The 22,857-nt window shown below is 50.7% G+C and overlaps 3 protein-coding genes across 6 annotated transcripts in view; 1 reads left to right on the forward strand and 2 right to left on the reverse strand.

The window, feature by feature from the left end:
* FANCD2OS (FANCD2 opposite strand) overlaps positions 1–13,203 on the reverse strand; it is a 37,580-nt gene extending 24,377 nt beyond the window's left edge. The window contains exon 1 of one of the 2 annotated variants that reach the window (XM_063941428.1): positions 12,967–13,203. The gene's annotated coding sequence lies outside the window, so the exon portion shown is untranslated. Of the gene's footprint in view, positions 1–12,915 lie in introns of both variants that reach the window. The other variant, XM_063941429.1, reaches the window with a different exon arrangement.
* Positions 271–20,487, reverse strand: LOC134958874 (mucin-22-like). The gene is made up of 12 exons (XM_063941576.1): positions 20,337–20,487; positions 12,042–12,881; positions 11,738–11,917; positions 11,406–11,645; positions 10,770–10,970; positions 10,157–10,420; positions 9,471–9,938; positions 9,175–9,240; positions 8,888–9,091; positions 8,537–8,779; positions 6,787–8,435; positions 271–279 (listed from the first exon to the last, which is right to left on the reverse strand). Exons 1-12 carry the CDS (start codon positions 20,485–20,487, stop codon positions 271–273), a joined length of 4,515 nt encoding a protein of 1,504 aa, XP_063797646.1.
* Positions 13,147–22,857, forward strand: part of EMC3 (ER membrane protein complex subunit 3) — a 78,902-nt gene continuing 69,191 nt past the window's right edge. The window contains exon 1 of one of the 3 annotated variants that reach the window (XM_063941425.1): positions 13,147–13,263. The gene's annotated coding sequence lies outside the window, so the exon portion shown is untranslated. The other 2 variants (XM_063941426.1, XM_063941427.1) reach the window with 2 other exon arrangements.

A 22,857-nucleotide genomic window follows, 5' to 3' on the forward strand; every position in this document is an offset into this window, starting at 1 on the left:
GCTTGGAGACGCTGGGTGCACCCTGGACAGCTGAAGAATGGAGCTAGGTTTTGCCTAGCCCTGCAGGTCACAAGATGAAGCGGTCGTCTTGAGGCAAAAGATGTTTATTCGGCCAAACAGTTTTAAAAAAGACTCCGCAATATAGCAGATGTTACAGGAGAAAGTAGTGGACTTCATACACCTCTGAAGTTCACAAGCCTCCTCTTTTAATACAGTAAAACCACACTGTATCTCATGGGGGTAGTTCCCCCCTGAGTCCTTTCCATCCAATCAGGATATCTTACAAAATATAAATAAATAAATTACTTTTTAAAAGGATATAAGTGCATGAAGCAATTTCCTCCTTCTTGTCACACAAAGTTTGGTGTCATTTAAACTCCATTCCTTACCACGTGGCGGTTAACAATTCGCCTTTGATACATTTATCACATAGCTTCAAAATACGGTTTGTATTTGATTTCCCAAACAAATGTTCCTCATTCTTTTCCTGCAACTAACATTCAGGATTTGTATATCAATCAAACCAGCTACATAAATAAAATAAGATTTTACTTACCGATAAATCTATTTCTCGGAGTCCGTAGTGGATGCTGGGGTTCCTGAAAGGACCATAGGGAATAGCGGCTCCGCAGGAGACAGGGCACAAAAAGTAAAGCTTTTCCAGATCAGGTGGTGTGCACTGGCTCCTCCCCCTATGACCCTCCTCCAGACTCCAGTTAGGTACCGTGCCCGGACGAGCGTACACAATAAGGGAGGATTTTGAATCCCGGGTAAGACTCATACCAGCCACACCAATCACACCGTACAACTTGTGATCTAAACCCAGTTAACAGTATGATAACAGCGGAGCCTCTGAAAGATGGCTTCCTTCAACAATAACCCGAATTAGTTAACAATAACTATGTACAATTATTGCAGATAATCCGCACTTGGGATGGGCGCCCAGCATCCACTACGGACTCCGAGAAATAGATTTATCGGTAAGTAAAATCTTATTTTCTCTATCGTCCTAGTGGATGCTGGGGTTCCTGAAAGGACCATGGGGATTATACCAAAGCTCCCAAACGGGCGGGAGAGTGCGGATGACTCTGCAGCACCGAATGAGAGAACTCCAGGTCCTCCTTAGCCAGAGTATCAAATTTGTAAAATTTTACAAACGTGTTCTCCCCTGACCACGTAGCTGCTCGGCAGAGTTGTAATGCCGAGACCCCTCGGGCAGCCGCCCAAGATGAGCCCACCTTCCTTGTGGAGTGGGCCTTTACAGATTTAGGCTGTGGCAGGCCTGCCACAGAATGTGCAAGTTGGATTGTGCTACAGATCCAACGAGCAATCGTCTGCTTAGACGCAGGAGCACCCATCTTGTTGGGTGCATACAATATAAACAACGAGTCAGATTTTCTGACTCCAGCTGTCCTTGCAATATATATTTTTAATGCTCTGACAACGTCCAGTAACTTGGAGTCCTCCAAGTCACTTGTAGCCGCAGGCACTACAATAGGCTGGTTCAGATGAAATGCTGACACCACCTTAGGGAGAAAATGCGGACGAGTCCGCAGTTCTGCCCTGTCCGAATGGAAAATCAGATATGGGCTTTTGTAAGATAAAGCTGCCAGTTCTGACACTCTCCTGGTCGAAGCCAGGGCTAGAAGCATGGTCACTTTCCATGTGAGATATTTCAAATCCACCTTTTTTAGTGGTTCAAACCAATGAGATTTTAGAAAGTCCAAAACCACATTGAGATCCCACGGTGCCACTGGAGGCACCACAGGAGGCTGTATATGCAGCACTCCCTTAACAAAAGTCTGGACTTCAGGGACTGAAGCCAATTCTTTTTGAAAGAAAATCGACAGGGCCGAAATTTGAACCTTAATAGATCCCAATTTGAGACCCATAGACAATCCTGATTGCAGGAAATGTAGGAATCGACCCAGTTGAAATTCCTCCGTCGGAGCACTCCGATCTTCGCACCACGCAACATATTTTCGCCAAATTCGGTGATAATGTTGCATGGTTACTTCCTTCCTTGCTTTAATCAAAGTAGGAATGACTTCTTCCGGCATGCCTTTTTCCTTTAGGATCCGGCGTTCAACCGCCATGCCGTCAAACGCAGCCGCGGTAAGTCTTGAAACAGACAGGGACCCTGCTGAAGCAAGTCCCTCCTTAGAGGTAGAGGCCACGGATCTTCCGTGATCATCTCTTGAAGTTCCGGGTACCAAGTCCTCCTTGGCCAATCCGGAACCACTAGTATCGTTCTTACGCCTCTTTGCCGTATAATTCTCAATACTTTTGGTATGAGAGGCAGAGGAGGAAACACATACACCGACTGGTACACCCAAGGCGTTACCAGCGCGTCCACAGCTATTGCCTGCGGATCTCTTGACCTGGCGCAATACCTGTCCAGTTTTTTGTTGAGGCGAGACGCCATCATGTCCACCATTGGTCTTTCCCAACGGGTTACCAGCATGTGGAAGACTTCTGGATGAAGTCCCCACTCTCCCGGGTGAAGATCGTGTCTGCTGAGGAAGTCTGCTTCCCAGTTGTCCACTCCCGGGATGAACACTGCTGACAGTGCTATCACATGATTCTCTGCCCAGCGAAGAATCCTTGCAGCTTCTGCCATTGCACTCCTGCTTCTTGTGCCGCCCTGTCTGTTCACATGGGCGACTGCCGTGATGTTGTCCGACTGGATCAACACCGGTTTTCCTTGAAGCAGAGGTTCTGCCTGGCTTAGAGCATTGTATATTGCTCTTAGTTCCAGAATGTTTATGTGAAGAGACGTTTCCAGGCTCGTCCATACTCCCTGGAAGTTTCTTCCTTGTGTGACTGCTCCCCAGCCTCTCAGGCTGGCGTCCGTGGTCACCAGGATCCAATCCTGTATGCCGAATCTGCGGCCCTCCAATAGATGAGGACTCTGCAACCACCACAGAAGAGACACCCTTGTCCTTGGAGACAGGGTTATCCGTAGGTGCATCTGAAGATGCGACCCTGACCATTTGTCCAACAGATCCCTTTGGAAAATTCTTGCGTGGAATCTGCCGAATGGAATTGCTTCGTAAGAAGCCACCATTTTTCCCAGGACTCTTGTGCATTGATGTACAGACACCTTTCCTGGTTTTAGGAGGTTCCTGACAAGCTCGGATAACTCCTTGGCTTTTTCCTCCGGGAGAAAAACCTTTTTCTGAACCGTGTCCAGAATCATCCCTAGGAACAGCAGACGAGTTGTCGGCATTAACTGGGATTTTGGAATATTCAGAATCCACCCGTGCTGTTTTAGCACTTCTTGAGACAGTGCTAATCCCATCTCTAGCTGTTCTCTGGACCTTGCCCTTATTAGGAGATCGTCCAAGTATGGGATAATTAATATGCCTTTTCTTCGAAGAAGAATCATCATCTCGGCCATTACCTTTGTAAAGACCCGAGGTGCCGTGGACAATCCGAACGGCAGCGTCTGAAACTGATAGTGACAGTTTTGTACAACGAACCTGAGGTACCCCTGGTGTGAGGGGTAAATTGGAACGTGGAGATACGCATCCTTGATGTCCAAGGATACCATAAAGTCCCCCTCTTCCAGGTTCGCTATCACTGCTCTGAGTGACTCCATCTTGAACTTGAACTTCTTTATGTACAGGTTCAAGGACTTCAGATTTAGAATAGGCCTTACCGAGCCATCCGGCTTCGGTACCACAAAAAGAGTGGAATAATACCCCTTCCCTTGTTGTAGAAGAGGTACCTTGACTATCACCTGCTGAGAGTACAGCTTGTGAATGGCTTCCAAAACCGTCTCCCTTTCGGAGGGGGACGTTGGTAAAGCAGACTTCAGGAAACGGCGAGGTGGATCTGTCTCTTATTCCAACCTGTACCCCTGAGATATTATCTGCAGGATCCAGGGATCTACTTGCGAGTGAGCCCACTGCGCGCTGTAATTTTTGAGACGACCCCCCACCGTCCCCGAGTCCGCTTGAGAAGCCCCAGCGTCATGCTGAGGCTTTTGTAGAAGCCGGGGAGGGCTTCTGTTCCTGGGAAGGAGCTGCCTGTTGCTGTCTCTTCCCTCGACCTCTGCCTCGTGGCAGATATGAATAGCCCTTTGCTCTCTTATTTTTAAAGGAACGAAAGGGCTGCGGTTGAAAGGTCGGTGCCTTTTTCTGTTGGGGAGTGACTTGAGGTAGAAAGGTGGATTTCCCGGCTGTAGCCGTGGCCACCAAATCTGATAGACTGACTCCAAATAACTCCTCCCCTTTATACTGCAAAACTTCCATATGCCGTTTTGAATCCGCATCGCCTGTCCACTGTCGCGTCCATAAAGCTCTTCTGGCCGAAATGGACATAGCACTTACCCGTGATGCCAGTGTGCAGATATCCCTCTGTGCATCACGCATATAAAGAAATGCATCCTTTATTTGTTCTAACGACAGTAAAATATTGTCCCTGTCCAGGGTATCAATATTTTCAATCAGGGACTCTGACCAAACTACCCCAGCACTGCACATCCAGGCAGTCGCTATAGCTGGTCGTAGTATAACACCTGCATGTGTGTATATACTTTTTTGGATATTTTCCATCCTCCTATCTGATGGATCTTTAAGTGCGGCCGTCTCAGGAGAGGGTAACGCCACTTGTTTAGATAAGCGTGTTAGCGCCTTGTCCACCCTAGGAGGTGTTTCCCAGCGCTCCCTAACCTCTGGCGGGAAAGGGTATAATGCCAATAATTTCTTTGAAATTATCAGCTTTTTATCAGGGGCAACCCACGCTTCATTACACACGTCATTTAATTCTTCTGATTCAGGAAAAACTATAGGTAGTTTTTTCACACCCCACATAATACCCTGTTTAGTGGTACCTGTAGTATCAGCTAAATGTAACGCCTCCTTCATTGCCAAAATCATATAACGTGTGGCCCTACTGGAAAATACGGTTGATTCGTCACCGTCACCACTGGAGTCAGTGCCTGTGTCTGGGTCTGTGTCGACCGACTGAGGCAAAGGGCGTTTCACAGCCCCTGACGGTGTTTGAGTCGCCTGGACAGGCACTAATTGATTGTCCGGCCGTCTCATGTCGTCAAACGACTGCTTTAGCGTGTTGACACTATCCCGTAGTTCCATAAATAAAGGCATCCATTCTGGTGTCGACTCCCTAGGGGGTGACATCCTCATATTTGGCAATTGCTCCGCCTCCACGCCAATATCGTCCTCATACATGTCGACACACACGTACCGACACACAGCAGACACACAGGGAATGCTCCTAACGAAGACAGGACCCACTAGCCCTTTGGGGAGACAGAGGGAGAGTTTGCCAGCACACACCAAAAGCGCTATATATATATCAGGGATAGCCTTATAATAAGTGCTCCCTTATAGCTGCTTTGTTATATCAAAATATCGCCATAAATTTGCCCCCCCTCTCTGTTTTACCCTGTTTCTGTAGTGCAGTGCAGGGGAGAGACTTGGGAGCCGTCCTGACCAGCGGAGCTGTGAGAGGAAATGGCGCCGTGTGCTGAGGAGATAGGCCCCGCCCCTTTTCTGGCGGGCTCGTCTCCCGCTATTTAGAGAAATCAGGCAGGGGTTAAATATCTCCATATAGCCTCTGGGGGCTATATGTGAGGTATTTTTAGCCTTTATATAGGTTACATTTGCCTCCCAGGGCGCCCCCCCCCAGCGCCCTGCACCCTCAGTGACCGCGTGTGAAGTGTGCTGAGAGGAAAATGGCGCACAGCTGCAGTGCTGTGCGCTACCTTTAGAAGACTGCAGGAGTCTTCAGCCGCCGATTCTGGACCTCTTCTGACTTCAGCATCTGCAAGGGGGCCGGCGGCGCGGCTCCGGTGACCATCCAGGCTGTACCTGTGATCGTCCCTCTGGAGCTTGATGTCCAGTAGCCAAGAAGCCAATCCATCCTGCACGCAGGTGAGTTGACTCCTTCTCCCCTCAGTCCCTCGCTGCAGTGATCCTGTTGCCAGCAGGAATCACTGTAAAATAAAAAACCTAGCTAAACTTTTTCTAAGCAGCTCTTTAGGAGAGCCACCTAGATTGCACCCTTCTCGGCCGGGCACAAAAATCTAACTGGAGTCTGGAGGAGGGTCATAGGGGGAGGAGCCAGTGCACACCACCTGATCTGGAAAAGCTTTACTTTTTGTGCCCTGTCTCCTGCGGAGCCGCTATTCCCTATGGTCCTTTCAGGAACCCCAGCATCCACTAGGACGATAGAGAAATACAGGTTCCAAACCCATACCAATCCCCATACCACTTTACATATGGGATAAGGAAATTCCCCCGTGATTAATGCTAGTAGAGGGCAATTAGCATGCCATTTCCTAGTCACAGAAGACAGGGGATCCTTGTTCAGTCATATATAGTTAGTGCATTTTTCCCTTTAACCACTTAACTATTTATTTCGCCAAAAACCCCTCCAAAATTATCGGGGAGTTTTATGAGTGAATTAGGTGAAGAACATGAATTTAACCCTATCCCAAATGATTTCAGTTAAAAAAAATATTTTTTTCTCAAACATCGATCGGGAACATTGCGGTTTCATTTAGAAAGTCAGGACAGCCTCCAGGTATACAGGGGGGTCTGGGGGTGGCTTGGGAGGGTTCATTTACACTCCCCAAGCGGCTGCCATTGTCTGCAGCAGCTGGAGGGGGGGATCCTGCCGTGCTGACCAATCAGCAGTGATTGGCAGCACGGCAATCCGTAGGGGAGAGTGCAGGGAGGCAGAGGGACCTTCCGGGCCCTCTGACAGCAGCAACAGAGGGAAGTGTCTCTCCCCTGCCGCTAACACTGTGTATCTGACTGGTGAACAGGGGTGAGTGCCTGTGACAGGGATGACGGTGGTGTGAGCGCCTGTGACGGGGATGATGGTAGTGTGAGCGCCTGTGACGAGGATGACGGTAGTGTGAGCGCCTGTGACGGGGATGACGGTGGTGTGAGCACCTGTGATGGGGATGACGGTGGTGTGAGCGCCTGTGACGGGGATGATGGTAGTGTGAGCGCCTGTGACGGGGATGACGGTGGTGTGAGCGCCTGTGACGGGGATGATGGTAGTGTGAGCGCCTGTGACGGGGATGACGGTGGTGTGAGCGCCTGTGACGGGGATGACAGTGGTGTGAGCACCTGTGAAGGGGATGACGGTGGTGTGAGCACCTGTGAAGGGGATGACGGTGGTGTGAGCACCTGTGACGGGGATGACGGTGGTGTGAGCACCTGTGACGGGGATGACGGTAGTGTGAGCACCTGTGATGGGGATGACGGTGGTGTGAGCGCCTGTGATGGGGATGATGGTAGTGTGAGCACCTGTGACGGGGATGACGGTGGTGTGAGCGCCTGTGATGGGGATGACGGTGGTGTGAGTACCTGTGACGGGGATGACGGTGGTGTGAGCGCCTGTGACGAGGATGACGGTGGTGTGAGCGCCTGTGATGGGGATGACGGTGGTGTGAGCGCCTGTGATGGGGATGACGGTGGTGTGAGCACCTGTGATGGGGATGACGGTGGTGTGAGCGCCTGTGACGGGGATGACAGTAGTGTGAGCGCCTGTGACGGGGATGACGGTAGTGTGAGCGCCTGTGACGGGGATGACGGTGGTGTGAGCACCTGTGACGGGGATGACGGTGGTGTGAGCACCTGTGACGGGGATGACAGTAGTCTGAGCACCTGTGCCGGGGATAACGGTAGTCTGAGCACCTGTGACAGTAGTGTGAGCACCTGTAACGGGGATGACGGTGGTCTGAGCACCTGTGACGGTGGTGTGAGTGCCTGTGACAGTGATGTGACAGTAGTGTGAGCACCTGTGCCGGGGATGATGGTAGTCTGAGCACCTGTGACAGTAGTGTGAGCACCTGACGGTGGTGTGAGCGCCTGTGACGGGGATGACGGTGGTGTGAGCGCCTGTGACGGGGATGACGGTGGTGTGAGCACCTGTGACGGGGATGACGGTGGTGTGAGCGCCTGTGACGGGGATGACGGTGGTGTGAGCGCCTGTGACGGGGATGACGGTGGTGTGAGAGCGCCTGTGACGGGGATGACGGTGGTGTGAGCGCCTGTGACAGTGATGTGACAGTAGTGTGAGCGCCTGTGACGGGGATGACGGTGGTGTGAGCGCCTGTGATGGGGATGACGGTGGTGTGAGCACCTGTGACAGTAGTGTGAGCGCCTGTGACAGTGATGCACCTATGACGGTGGTGTGAGCGCCTGTGATGGGGATGACGGTAGTGTGAGCACCTGTGACGGGGATGACGGTAGTGTGAGCACCTGTGACGGGGATGACGGTGGTGTGAGCATCTGTAACGGTAATGTGAGCATCTGTGACGGGGATGGCGGTGGTGTGAGCATCTGTGACGGGGATGGCGGTGGTGTGAGCATCTGTGACGGTAATGTGAGCACCTGTGACGGGGATGGCGGTGGCGTGAGCGCCTGTGACGGGGATGACGGTGGTGTGAGCGCCTGTGACAGTGATGTGACAGTAGTGTGAGCGCCTGTGACGGGGATGACGGTGGTGTGAGCGCCTGTGATGGGGATGACGGTGGTGTGAGCACCTGTGGCACCTATGACGGTGGTGTGAGCGCCTGTGATGGGGATGACGGTAGTGTGAGCACCTGTGACGGGGATGACGGTAGTGTGAGCACCTTTGACGGGGATAACGGTGGTGTGAGCATCTGTAACGGTAATGTGAGCATCTGTGACGGGGATGGCGGTGGTGTGAGCATCTGTGACGGGGATGGCGGTGGTGTGAGCATCTGTGACGGTAATGTGAGCACCTGTGACGGGGATGGCGGTGGCGTGAGCATCTGTGATGGGGATGACTGTAGTGTGAGCACTTGTGACAGCGATGTGACAGTGATGCACCTATGACGGTGGTGTGAGCGCCTGTGATGGGGATGACGGTGTCTGAGTACCTGTGACGGGGATGACGGTGGTGTGAACACCTGTGACAGTAATGTGTGTACATGTGACAGTAGTGTGAACACCTGTGACGGGGATGACGGTGGTGTGAGCATCTGTGACGGGGATGGCGGTGGGGTGAGCACCTGTGACGGTGGTGTGAGCAGCTGTGACAGTAGTGTGAGCACCTGTGACGGGGATGATGGTAGTCTGAGCACCTGTGACGGGGATGACGGTGGTGTGAGCACCTGTGACAGTGATGTGACGGTGGTGTGAGCGCCTGTGATAGTAGTGTGAGCACCTCTGACGGGGATGATGGTAGTCTGAGCACCTGTGACGGGGATGACGGTCACGGTGGTGTGAGCACCTGTGAAAGTGATGTGACAGTGATGTGAGCACCTGTGACAGTGATGTGAGCACCTGTAACGGGGATGACGGTGGTGTGAGCACCTGTGACAGTGATGTGAGCACCTGTAACGGGGATGACGGTGGTCTGAGCACCTGTGACAGTTATGTGACGGTGGTGTGAGCACCTGTGACAGTGATGTGACGGTGGTGTGAGCACCTGTGAAAGTGATGTGACAGTAGTGTGAGCACCTGTGCCGAGGATGACGGTAGTCTGAGCACCTGTGACAGTGTGAGCACCTGTAACGGGGATGACGGTGGTGTGAGCGCCTGTGACGGGGATGACGGTGGTGTGAGCACCTGTGACAGGGATGACGGTGGTGTGAGCACCTGTGACAGGGATGACGGTGGTGTGAGCACCTGTGACGGGGATGACGGTGGTGTGAGCGCCTGTGACGGGGATGACGGTGGTGTGAGCGCCTGTGACGGGGATGACGGTGGTGTGAGCGCCTGTGACGGGGATGACGGTGGTGTGAGCACCTGTGACGGGGATGACGGTAGTGTGAGCGCCTGTGATGGGGATGACGGTGGTGTGAGCGCCTGTGATGGGGATGATGGTAGTGTGAGCACCTGTGACGGGGATGACGGTGGTGTGAGCGCCTGTGATGGGGATGACGGTGGTGTGAGCGCCTGTGACGGGGATGACGGTGGTGTGAGCGCCTGTGATGGGGAATGACGGTGGTGTGAGCGCCTGTGACGGGGATGACGGTGGTGTGAGCGCCTGTGATGGGGATGACGGTGGTGTGAGCACCTGTGACAGTAGTGTGAGCGCCTGTGACAGTGATGCACCTATGACGGTGGTGTGAGCGCCTGTGATGGGGATGACGGTGGTGTGAGCACCTGTGACAGTAGTGTGAGCGCCTGTGACAGTGATGCACCTATGACGGTGGTGTGAGCACCTGTGACGGGGATGACGGTGGTGTGAGCACCTTTGACGGGGATAACGGTGGTGTGAGCATCTGTAACGGTAATGTGAGCATCTGTGACGGGGATGGCGGTGGTGTGAGCATCTGTGACGGGGATGGCGGTGGTGTGAGCATCTGTGACGGTAATGTGAGCACCTGTGACGGAGATGGCGGTGGTGTGAGCACCTGTGACGGGGATGGCGGTGGCGTGAGCATCTGTGACAGTAGTCTGAGCACCTGTGACAGGGATGACGGTGGTGTGAGCATCTGTGAGTGCGGGGATGACTGTAGTGTGAGCACTTGTGACAGCGATGTGACAGTGATGCACCTATGACGGTGGTGTGAGCGCCTGTGATGGGGATGACAGTGTTGTGAGCATCTGTGAGTGCGGGGATGACTGTAGTGTGAGCACTTGTGACAGTGATGCACCTATGACGGTGGTGTGAGCGCCTGTGATGGGGATGACGGTCACGGTGGTGTGAGCACCTGTGAAAGTGATGTGACAGTAGTGTGAGCACCTGTGACAGGGATGACGGTCACGGTGGTGTGAGCACCTGTGAAAGTGATGTGACAGTAGTGTGAGCACCTGTGATGAGGATGACGGTGGTGTGAGCACCTGTGACGGGGATGATGGTAGTCTGAGCACCTGTACCGAGGATGACGGTAGTCTGAGCACCTGTGCCGGGGATGACAGTAGTCTGAGCACCTGTGCCGGGGATGACGGTAGTCTGAGCACCTGTGACGGGAATGACGGTGGTGTGAGCACCTGTGACAGTAGTGTGAGCACCTGTGACGGGAATGACGGTGGTGTGAGCACCTGTGACAGTGATGTGACGGTGGTGTGAGTGCCTGTGACAGTGATGTGACAGTAGTGTGAGCACCTGTGCCGGGGATGATGGTAGTCTGAGCACCTGTGACAGTAGTGTGAGCACCTGTAACGGGGATGACGGTGGTGTGAGCACCTGTGACAGTGATGTGACGGTGGTGTGAGCGCCTGTGACGGTGGTGTGAGCGCATGTGACGGTGATGTGACAGTAGTGTGAGCACCTGTGACGGGGATGACGGTGGTGTGAGCACCTGTGACAGTGATGTGACGGTGGTGTGAGCACCTGTGACAGTAGTGTGAGCACCTGTGACGAGGATGACGGTGGTGTGAGCACCTGTGACGGGGATGACGGGGGTGTGACCACCTGTGACAGTGATGTGACAGTAGTGTGAGCACCTGTGACAGGGATGACGGTGGTGTGAGCACCTGTAACAGGGATGACGGTGGTGTGAGCACCTGTGACGGGGATGACAGTGGTGTGAGCAGCTGTGACGGGGATGACGGTGGTGTGAGCACCTGTGACAGGGATGACGGTGGTGTGAGCACCTGTAACAGGGATGACGGTGGTGTGAGCACCTGTGACGGGGATGGCGGTGGTGTGAGCACCTGTGACAGGGATGACGGTGGTGTGAGCACCTGTGACAGTAATGTGAGAGTACTGTGAGCACCTGTGACAGGGATGACGGTGGTGTGAGCACCTGTAACAGGGATGACGGTGGTGTGAGTACCTGTAACAGGGATGACGGTGGTGTGAGCACCTGTGACGGGGATGGCGGTGGTGTGAGTACCTGTGACAGGGATGACGGTGGTGTGAGCACCTGTAACAGGGATGACGGTGGTGTGAGTACCTGTGACAGGGATGACGGTGGTGTGAGCACCTGTGACGGGGATGGCGGTGGTGTGAGCACCTGTGACAGTAATGTGAGAGTACTGTGAGCACCTGTGACAGGGATGACGGTGGTGTGAGCACCTGTGACAGTAATGTGAGAGTACTGTGAGCACCTGTGACAGGGATGACGGTGGTGTGAGTACCTGTGACAGGGATGACGGTGGTGTGAGCACCTGTGACTGGGATGGCGGTGGTGTGAGTACCTGTGACAGGGATGACGGTGGTGTGAGCACCTGTGACAGGGATGACGGTGGTGTGAGCACCTGTGACTGGGATGGCGGTTGTGTGAGCACCTGTGACGGGGATGACGGTGGTGTGAGCACCTGTGACGGGGATGACGGTGGTGTGAGCACCTGTGACGGGGATGACGGTGGTGTGAGCACCTGTGACGGGGATGACGGTGGTGTGAGCACCTGTGACGGGGATGGCGGTGGTGTGAGCACCTGTGACGGGGATGACGGTGGTGTGAGCACCTGTGACTGGGATGGCGGTGGTGTGGGCACCTGTGACAGGGATGACGGTGGTGTGAGCACCTGTGACGGGGATGGCGGTGCTCACACCTGTGACGGGGATGGCGATGGTGTGAGCACCTGTGACGGGGATGGCGGTGGTGTGAGCACCTGTGACTGGGATGGCGGTGGTGTGAGCACCTGTGACGGGGATGGCGGTGGTGTGAGCACCACCTGTGACAGGGATGACGGTGGTGTGAGCACCTGTGACAGGGATGACGGTGGTGTGAGCACCTGTGACGGGGATGGCGGTGGTGTGAGCACCTGTGACGGGGATGACGGTGGTGTGAGCTCCTGTGACGGGGATGACGGTGGTGTGAGCACCTGTGACGGGGATGACGGTGGTGTGAGCGCCTGTGACGGGGATGACGGTGGTGTGAGCGCCTGTGACGGGGATGGCGGTGGTGTGAGCACCTGTGACGGGGATGACGGTGGTGTGAGCACCTGTGACGGGGATGACGGTGGTGTGAGCACCTGTGACAGTAATGTGACAGTAGTATATGAGTACCTGAGGGCACAGTCTGAATATACAGTAAGTAACCGTCCTCCTAGCACTCACCCACGTGATGGGACTGGGCGGATTTATTGGCTGGTAATACATTTGCTTCGTTTTCCCATATGAAATATGGCGGCCGAGCGTCCAGCGTCTCGTGCGTCTTTGTCACTATGCCTACCACGGGGGTCCGCCTTTTCCTGTCAGCCTGTACAGCGATTGGTCAGAGCTCAGTGAAATAATAAGGAACATTCTAAGACAGACAGTAACTGACGTTTCCCTCGGCCAATCAGGCTGCAAGGGGAAGTAGTGACCGCCCAATCGGGGCAGCGGATCCTCGCACGGAGGAGAGAGGGGGAAGCGGTGAGTGCTGTATAACGGGCCGGTAAGCGGGTGCGGCCCGGGGAGAGGGAGGGGTGCTCCGTGTGTGGGTCCCATACCTCGCACTGCTGCCCATATGTAGCCTACTGTGTATGTCTGTATATCCGTGCTGCCATTACTATATATATATATATATACTGTATATATCCATCACACCACTGTATCCAGTCATATAAATATATCACACTACTGTATCCCTGTATCCAGATATATATATCACACCACTGTATCCAGTCATATAAATATATCACACTACTGTATCCCTGTATCTAGATATATATATCACACCACTGTATCCAGTCATATAAATATATCACACTACTGTATCCCTGTATCCAGATATATATATCACACCACTGTATCCAGTCATATAAATATATCACACTACTGTATCCCTGTATCCAGATATATCTATCTATCTATCTATCTATCTATCTATCTATCTATCTATCTATCACACCACATTATCCAGTCATATATAACCATCACACCACTGTATCCAGTCATATATATCCATCACACCACTGTATCCAGTCATATATATCCATCACACCACTGTATCCATTCATATAAATATATCACACTACTGTATCCAGATATATCACACCACTTTATCCCGTCATATATACATAATATCACACTACTGTATCCCTGTATCCAGCCACATATCTATCCATCCATCCATCTTTCTATCTCACACACCTCTCTCTCTCTCTCTCTCTCTCAAAATAAATAAATTTATATATATACATTTATTTATTTTGCTGCGGGGTACACTGGGCTCCACAGGGAATTACATCAGGGTGTAGAGTAGGATCTTGATCCGTGGCACCAACAGGCTCAAAGCTTTTGACTGTTCCCAAGATGCTCAGCGCCGCCTCCTCTATAATCCCGCCTCCATGCACTGGAGCTCCGTTTGTAAGCTGGTGCCATGCAGGCAATCAACAGGGCGTCTGCTCAGGCAGCATTTTCAGAGCTTCATTTACAGACTGAAGACAGAAGAAATGTATGAAGATTTACAGAGCTGCCGGGTCACTGCTTCTTCCCTCTTCACGTGAGTCACACACACACCGCCGTCTCCCGGATCGCGGGGCCGCTGACAAGGGGAAGGTAAGGGGCTTCTGAGCCGCACTTTACACCGCGATCCAGCACGGCCGTAGGAGGCGGGCCGCGCGCGTGCTGGCCTGGACGCAGATTACTGGGCTGATGTTCCACTAGCCACCAGGGATATACTTTATGGGCACAGGTCAGGGGGGACGTTGTACCATCCCCCCCCCCCTGTTTTCTTTACTGCCCGCACGCCCGGTGGGGATGCCAGCAGGGAGGGCAGGCCAGACCTGAGGCCCCAGCCCCAGGGCGCCATTTATGCTATGTTCCCGCCCAGGAGCTGCTTCCTTCTCCCTCACTCCCGGTCAGCGGCCATGACAGATAGAGCCTTGCTGTTCCTGTGATTGCTGGGGCAAATCCTCCTCTGTGGAACCGCCTGACTGCCAGTGCTGTGCTTCCTACATGACACTTGAGTATTCTACCTGTCACTGGGACTGTGCTAATTAAGAAAGAGTACATACTGTCAGGGTTGTGTGGTACAATCACCCTGTGATCTACATCCAGTATCTACTGTGTTTGTTATATCTATTGTTATCACATATAGCCATACTATCACTGACCTGGTTTGGGAGTGTTGTGGACTCGGGGTTACTTCCGGTGACCGGGAAGAGGAACCGTAACTGGGCCGCAGCAGAGATGGCCGAATGTAAGTTTTCCTCATGCAGGATCAGGTCGGCAAACAGGAGGCACACGTGGACGCTGAAGGTCTCCTGAAAGACAGAACTTGAAAGGTGCTGGTGAATCAGAGAAGAATACCAGGTGCTGGAGGCACAACTGCGCTTACGTGCGCTGGGGCTTGGAGACACTGAAGTGTTTGTAGGCGCTGTAGTGCTTGGAGGCACTGAGGTGCAGGGAGGCGCTGAAGTGCTTGGAGACACTGAGGTGCTTGGAGGCGCTGAGGCGCGTGGAGACACTGAGGTGCTGGGAGGCACGGAGGTGCTGGGAGGCACGGAAGTCTGGCGATCACCACTCCTGGGTAACTGATGATACTCAGGCACTGATGCAGTTCCTGGTGCCTGAATTTATACTTCCCACCACCAGCTGGTTGGTGGGAAGTGCCTGATGACGTCACCCGCCCAGACAATGGGCCGAGCGACAGGAGCCGGGAGCCGCCAGCGAGGACGGCCGCAGAGAGGACCAGCGCGCCCGGAGAGGTAAGTAAGGGGCCTGGGGCGGCGGCGTGACAGTACCCCCTCCTCTAGGGGTGGCCCCTGGACACTTCCCAGGTTTCGTAGGGTGCTTGGCATGGAAGATCCGGATTAGTCGAGGAGCTGAGACCTCAGAAGTTCCTATCCAACTTCTCTCCTCAGGACCATAACCTTTCCATTCTACCAGATATTGCAGGTTCTTATGAAGATAACGAAAGTCCAGAATAGTTTTGATCTCGAAGTCTGTCCCAGTTTCAGTTTCTACCGAAGTGGGGCTTGAGGGCTTAGAATGAAAACGATTAAGGATGAGAGGACGAAGGAGAGAAACATGAAAGTCATTTGGTATGCGTAGATGGGAAGGTAATCCCAACTTGCAGACCACAGGATTTGTAGCACAGGGTATGGACCGATGAACCTTGGGGCGAACTTCATGGTGGGTACCTTTTAGCCGGAGGTTACGTGTGGAGAGCCATACCCTGTCTCCAACCTTGTATTGAGGAGCGGCTCGCCGTTTCTTGTCCGCGAAGAACTTGTATCAGACAGAAACCTTTTTAAGTCTAGCATGAACCTTACTCCAAATTTGTCTGAAGTGTAGTAGAGTGGAAGTCACAGCTGGAACCTCTCCTGTTGGAAGAATTGGTAATTCTGGAATTTGTGGGTGGAAGCCATAGTTGATGAAGAACGGAGATTCGCCAGTGGAGGAATGAAATGAATAGTTATGTGCAAACTCTGCCCAAGGCAATAACTCTACCCAGTTGTCCTGTGAAGGGGATAGATACAGGCGGAGGAAAGTCTCCAAGTCTTGATTGACTCGTTCCGTTTGCCCATTAGTTTGGGGGTGATAAGCGGACGAAAACTTAAGTTTAATTTGTAAGGCCAAGCAGAGAGCTTTCCAAAACCTTGCGGTGAACTGTACCCCTCGATCAGAGATTATTTCTTGAGGCAACCCATGCAACCGAAAATGTTCTCGGACAAATATTAGAGCTAATTTAGGAGCTGACGGCAGACCAGTCAAAGGAACGAAATGCGCCATCTTCGAAAAACGGTCGACGATCACCCAGACAGTGTTGAAACCTTTGGAATAGGGCAAGTCGGTGTCGAAGTCCATGGAAATGTGAGTCCACGGTTTCATAGGAATGGGCAGAGGACGAAGTAACCCAGCAGGAGGTAGATGGGGAGATTTATGCTGTGTACACTGTGGACAAGAATTAACGTAATCCTGTACATCCTTCCTCATGGAGTCCCACCAGTAAGATCTTTGCAGAAACTTGTACATCTTCTGGGCGCCGGGATGACCGGAAAACTTGGAGATATGGGCCCACTGTAGTATCCTCGACCGGAATTTAGCTGGTACGGACATTCTTCCAGGGGGAGGACCTGGAGTAGTTGAGGCAGCGGAGACAGAAATTGGATTCAGAATTAAACTCCGCTCAAAAGAATCCTCTTCATCTGTGGGAGTTTGTGAACGTGACAGTGCATCCGCTTTAGTATTTAAAGTCCCGGCTCGGTACTTGATAACAAAAGAAAATCGAGTGAAGAAGAATGCCCATCTAGCTTGGCGAGGATTCAAGCACTGTGCGGTTTTGATATACAACAAATTTTTGTGATCAGTGTAAATGGTAATAACATGTTTGGCCCCTTCTAAGAGATATCTCCACTCTTCCAAGGCAGATTTAATTGCCAAGAGTTCCTGGTCTCCAATAGTGTAATTTCGTTCAGCCGGAGAGAATTTACGAGAGTGAAAGCCACACGGATGTAATTCCTTATCTGAGGCGTACTGAGAGAGAACGGCCCCAACTCCGACCGAGGATGCGTCAACTTCTAGGAAGAAAGGTTCCTCGAAATTTGGTTGTTGGAGTACTGGAGCAGACATAAAAGCCGATTTCAAGTGGGAAAAGGCCTCTATGGCTTCGGGGGGCCACAAACCCGGGTTGGAACCCTTCCTCGTCAAGGCGGTAATGGGTGCAACAATGATGGAGAAACTTCTAATGAACTTTCAATAATAGTTCGCAAAACCCAGGAATCTCTGTATTGCTTTCAAGGAGAGTGGCTGTGCCCAGTCCCGAATGGCGGAAAGTTTCTCCGGGTCCATGCGAAGCTCTATCCCCGAGATGATATAACCGAGGAACGGTATTGATGTTACTTCGAAGGTACACTTGGATAACTTGGCATAGAGACGATTCTCACGTAGACGGCGGAGTACCTCTTTGACCTGTATCCTGTGTTCAGCAAGGTCTTTGGAAAAAATCAGTATGTCATCCAAATACACCACGACACTTAGGTATAACATGTCTCGGAAGATTTCGTTGACGAATCCCTGGAAGACAGCAGGAGCATTGCTAAGACCGAACGGCATCACCAGATACTCATAATGCCCATCCCGGTGATAAAGTCAATTATTTACCTTTGAACATAAGCTATATACTTATTATGGACTAGTACGCAATCGGCGCACGGAGTACCGTAAGGGTACGCACTTAACGTAGTAGACGCTAAACCATGGGCGCGACGCACGAGCGGCACGTACGCTCACGGGCTTACGCTTGGTATCGAGCACGCTATAGGCGGCCCGAGTACCGTACTGCTACGCTGTTGGCGTAGCGGACGCTGTGCCGTGAGAGTGAGACACGAGCGGCGCTGACGCTCACTGAATGACACACAGTAAACCTTGTTAACAACACACTGTAAGGGTATGCTTATACTGTAAACCTTAGTACTGTAATATTACCACAATGTAACACTTATTGACCTTGATAATATGAAAGCTGTTTGAGCGATTGAGACGCTCAGAAACCCTTTACAATAACTGGTGAAACACACAAGACCTGGTAAGGTTCCAACACCTTCGTAGAAGATTCTTTAGTATAAAAAGGGGAAAAACAGTTACAGCTTATACACTACAGACCTAACATCAATATCTAAACAGAATAACAAGAAATAAATGTGAACAATAGCAAGCGATCGTAAACAGAATAAACACAAAGAGAATAAAATGGCAAACACTTAAAGGATAACAAAATGAGAACGAATGGCGTATATAAAGAATAACAAAATGGCTGCAGAGAAACTTACACACGTGGGAATGATTCGCAAGCGCGTCCTGGACCAGCCTTCAGTGTTGAAAACCTTTGTAGAGAGAGTGAGTGCTGGTCCAGCAATGGTGGCCTTTATATACACAGCATACAGTATGATACAATGGTCCCTACAATCTCATTGTTCATTGGACACAGGAATGTGTCTCTGCATTATAACAAAAGGCCATAGGTGGGTCCGAACAGGTGGGCTGTGTCTATTTCCAACTGCTCAGGTGGGAGGTATCCTCAGGATTCCCGCCGCATGGATAATGAACAGTAAATGTCTAGAAACTACTTTTAAACAGGAGCGAACAATCTCTTCCTAACCAACACCGAAATGTTACATTTAAAATACTCTACAGCTGGATACTAGACATCACCGTTCTACCTTTGTCTGACCCTTCGTATCATGCAAAGAGGAATTTCTCTGTCCAAGAACCGTTTACATTAAACATACTTGCTGACATTGTTAAGGGAAATACTATCTATAAAACACACTATTTAGGTTAAATATGTAGCAATCGAGTCGCTCGCTAGACGCTCACAAACTCCGCCGTAAATACACATCTCCATGCGCAGGAGACGTCGGAGCGTCCATTACGCAACCCGAGGGGATGCGTACGCACGGGGGAGTGGGTGCATGAGCAGCGGGCATGTGCATTGGGGTTAGTACAAGGCATTGTGAATCACAATGTTTTTCGACTTTGACACCGGGTATTGAAGGCGGTCTTCCATTCATCTCCCTCTCTGATGCGTATAAGGTTATAGGCCCCCCTCAAATCGAGCTTGGAAAAAACGTGGGCACCACGAACTCTATCAAATAGCTCTGTGATTAGAGGCAAGGGGTATTTATTTTTGATGGTAATATCATTTAGGCCGCGGTAGTCGATACATGGTCTTAACCCTCCGTCCTTCTTTTTCACGAAGAAGAAGCCCGCTCCAGCCGGGGAGATAGAAGGGCGAATGAATCCCTTGTGAAGATTGGACTTGATATAGTCTGACATAGCTTGTGTCTCTGGAAGGGACAGAGGATAAATGCGACCCCGGGGCGGCATTTTCCCTGGGATGAGGTCAGTGGGGCAGTGCCAAGACCTATGGGGTGGTAACTGGTCAGCCGCCTGTTCCGAGAACACATCCTTGAACTCTTGGTACGCCTCCGGGATAAGTTCTTCCTCCGCCTTAGTAGAAACACGAAGCGGACAGACAGGAGTGAGATAGTTAGCGTGACAAAAAGAACTCCAAGACCGAATCTGTGCGGTCTTCCAATCGATATGGGGATTGTGAATTCTGAGCCAAGGCATTCCGAGAACCAGATCGTGATGCATCTCCGGAATCACCAGGAACTCCAAATATTCTTGATGTAGAGCCCCGACCTGTAATTTAACTGGAACCGTCTGTTCTGTTATGATACCCTTGGATATTCTAGTACCATTGATAGCTGTCAAGGAAATAGGCCGTTCGATGGACCGTACTTCCAAATTCAGGCTTTGGACACAGGGAAGAAACGAAATTCCCCGCAGCCCCGGAGTCTAACAGGGCTTCAAAAGACTTGGAAGTAACCTTGGTGGTTAACGTTACAGGAAGCAAACAGTCCGAAGTCGGAGAAGATTTGGTCGTAACCCCCAACTTGACTCCTCCGGAACAAGCTAGGCCTGCCCGTTTCCCGGACGGGATTTGCAAGACTTGATGAAGTGACCCGCAGTTCCGCAGTACAGACAGAGTTTACCCTCATGACGACGCTGTCGCTCCTCCGGGGGCAATCTGGATCGGTTAATCTGCATGGGTTCGTTTGGACTTGGGACTACCGCTTGCCTTACAGGGGGAAGCCGGAACCTAGAACGATCCGATCGACTACGTTCACCTCCACGTTCCTGCATCCGGAGATCATTGATAAAGCTAAATATTTATCGTATATAAAACACTTTAAGAGGTCTAAGAACACTGTACGCTATCTACGTAAGAAGTACCGTAAGGGTACGCAAGTTGCGTAACGATCGCTCAACCGTAGTCGAGACGCTCAAGCGTCACGTTCGCTTACGGCCCAGAGATCACAGGCAGGCACGCTATTGGCTGCCGACTAACGTAATGATTCGCTATAGCGTAGCGGACGCTCGGGACCACGAGGAGATCTCCAGCGGTGCAGACGCTTACGACGTTAAACCTTTATATCTATACCATTAACAACGAAATATACAGTAAACCTTAGTGTGGTGATAGAGTGTAAATGCAACCTGGTGTAACCTGATTAACTACAAAGCTGCTTGGGCGTCACCGACGCTCAGGGAATACTTAACACTATAAGAAATACACAGATACCTGGGCTTAGGGTCCAAAACCTATTATATGTATTATGACTATTATACTTGCAAAAGAATCACAGTACAAAGCATACACTACAATATAACATAGACTACCTAACCAGATAACTACACAGGAAATACAATACAATTTAAAGGAAAATGAGAGAGAAAGAGAAAGAGAGAGAGAGAGAGAGAGAGAATGAGAGAGATTGGCCCACAATAACAAGAGAGAAACAGTATGATTACGGAGAAAAAACTTACGCACAAGGGGAAACGATCGCATGCGCCTCGATATCCAGCTCCCGATTATCAGCAATGAGAACCGTTGAAGAGAGTGAACTGGATACGGTCGGCCTGCCTATTTATGCCCCACACACAATACAATTCAATGGTCCCTACAATCTCATTGTTCATTGGACACAGGAATTCGGCTTCGCATTATAACAAAAGGTCATAGGTTGATTCATACTGGTGGGCTGTGACTGTTTCCAACTGTTCAGGTGGGTGGGATACTGGGTTTCCCGCCGCATGACTAAGTAAGAACAAATAATAGTAAATGGACATAAACTTCTTATGTCCATAACTATTCGCACGAGCGACTAATCCGCTCCAAACCAACACCGGAATATTGCTATTTAAATACTCTTCCGATGGGTACCAAACACTACTGTATGACCCCTGTTAGACCCTTCGTACAATACAAAGAGGGATCTCTCTGTTCAGGAACATGCTATGTTAACTAAACTTTCAGAATCTATCAAAGGGACCATGATCTACAAAATACATTATTAGTGAAAATATGTAACGAATGAGTCGCACGCTACGATTACATAAACTCTACCGTAAATACGCATACCGTGCGCCTGCGGGTGCCCGCGACTGTGAGTATGTGCACGTACGGGAGAGCGTACGCATGCGCAGTGCGGACCAGTATGAGGTGCAAATATGGCAGTGTGTGTAGAGATATTTTTCTGACTTTGACAGTCCACCCTTTGGCAGTCAACAATAACTGCCACTTCCTGAAAACATTTCAAAAAGAGAAAAATATATGTTTAGGGGTTAATACATTTACATGGTTGGGTAAAGGAGGAGAGAGGAGAAGGTGTGAAGAGGGTATGACCTAGTGAGATAGCAGAAGCATGTGTGTATGAATCCGTGCTTGGGGGTCATGTATCATCGTGCCGTACGTGTTTTAAATCAAGCTTCGAGGTATTGCGAAGTATACATTTGAATTCCTTCTTATCCCGCGGTACGGGTCTGTGGATGGGCTGTCAAACTTTACCGAGCTCTTTTTGGCTTTGGTTGTAACAAAATGGGGGAGCACATTTTAGTTGATGATACATGAATGGGGGAGATATGTGATTGCTGATATCTGTGCCTGTATTCCCTATCGACTATGTGTGTCATACCTGAGGGTTGTAGAAATGAAGAAAAGACATAATTACGGTAAATGCGGTGGTATTCTATGTCAGGTAAATGTACATTCGTCGATTGAGGTCTTGTTTGGTGTCTGTTGAATGCAGTCTTCTTTGTGCTTTTGCCCATAAGGTGCGAGCAAAGCTGTCAATGTCCATAGATTTACAAAAGTGTTGGGCTAGCGTAATTTTAAAATTTCTAGGGAAACTGGGGATCCATGGCATAGTTCATCAAAAATTTGTGTATCAGGTTGTCAAACTTCTTCTTTAATCCCTCTGTTGTCTGTATATCGGCTCATCAAATTCCTCGTCCAAGTGGGTCTTATTACCTTGGAGAAAACGGAAAAACAGGTGAAAGAAACGGACCGTAGAAATCGCATTTTCATCACATCATTGTTTCTACATTTGGGTCATAAATCAAGTCCAGGTTAATTACAGTTTCCTCACTCCTTAAACTCATTACCCTTGTACGATGTTTGCACTTCATTAAAGCCTGACCGCATCTAAATATCAATCCAATCGATATGACAAC

Source organism: Pseudophryne corroboree, chromosome 9 (assembly GCF_028390025.1).
Source record: "Pseudophryne corroboree isolate aPseCor3 chromosome 9, aPseCor3.hap2, whole genome shotgun sequence".
NCBI lineage: Eukaryota > Metazoa > Chordata > Amphibia > Anura > Myobatrachidae > Pseudophryne > Pseudophryne corroboree.

What these genes read in the sequence shown, in the direction of transcription:
- LOC134958874 (XM_063941576.1), bottom strand. Translation starts at nt 20,487, where the DNA reads ATGCAGGAACGTGGAGGTGAACGTAGTCGATCGGATCGTTCTAGGTTC. An exon ending in GCGACAGCGTCGTCATGAGG is followed by an intron (nt 12,882 to 20,336) that starts GTAAACTCTGTC and finishes TTACTGTCACAG; the next exon opens with GTGCTCACACCACCGTCATC. An exon ending in CACCGTCATCCCTGTCACAG is followed by an intron (nt 10,971 to 11,405) that starts GTGCTCACACTA and finishes TTCCCGTCACAG; the next exon opens with GTGCTCACACTACTGTCACA.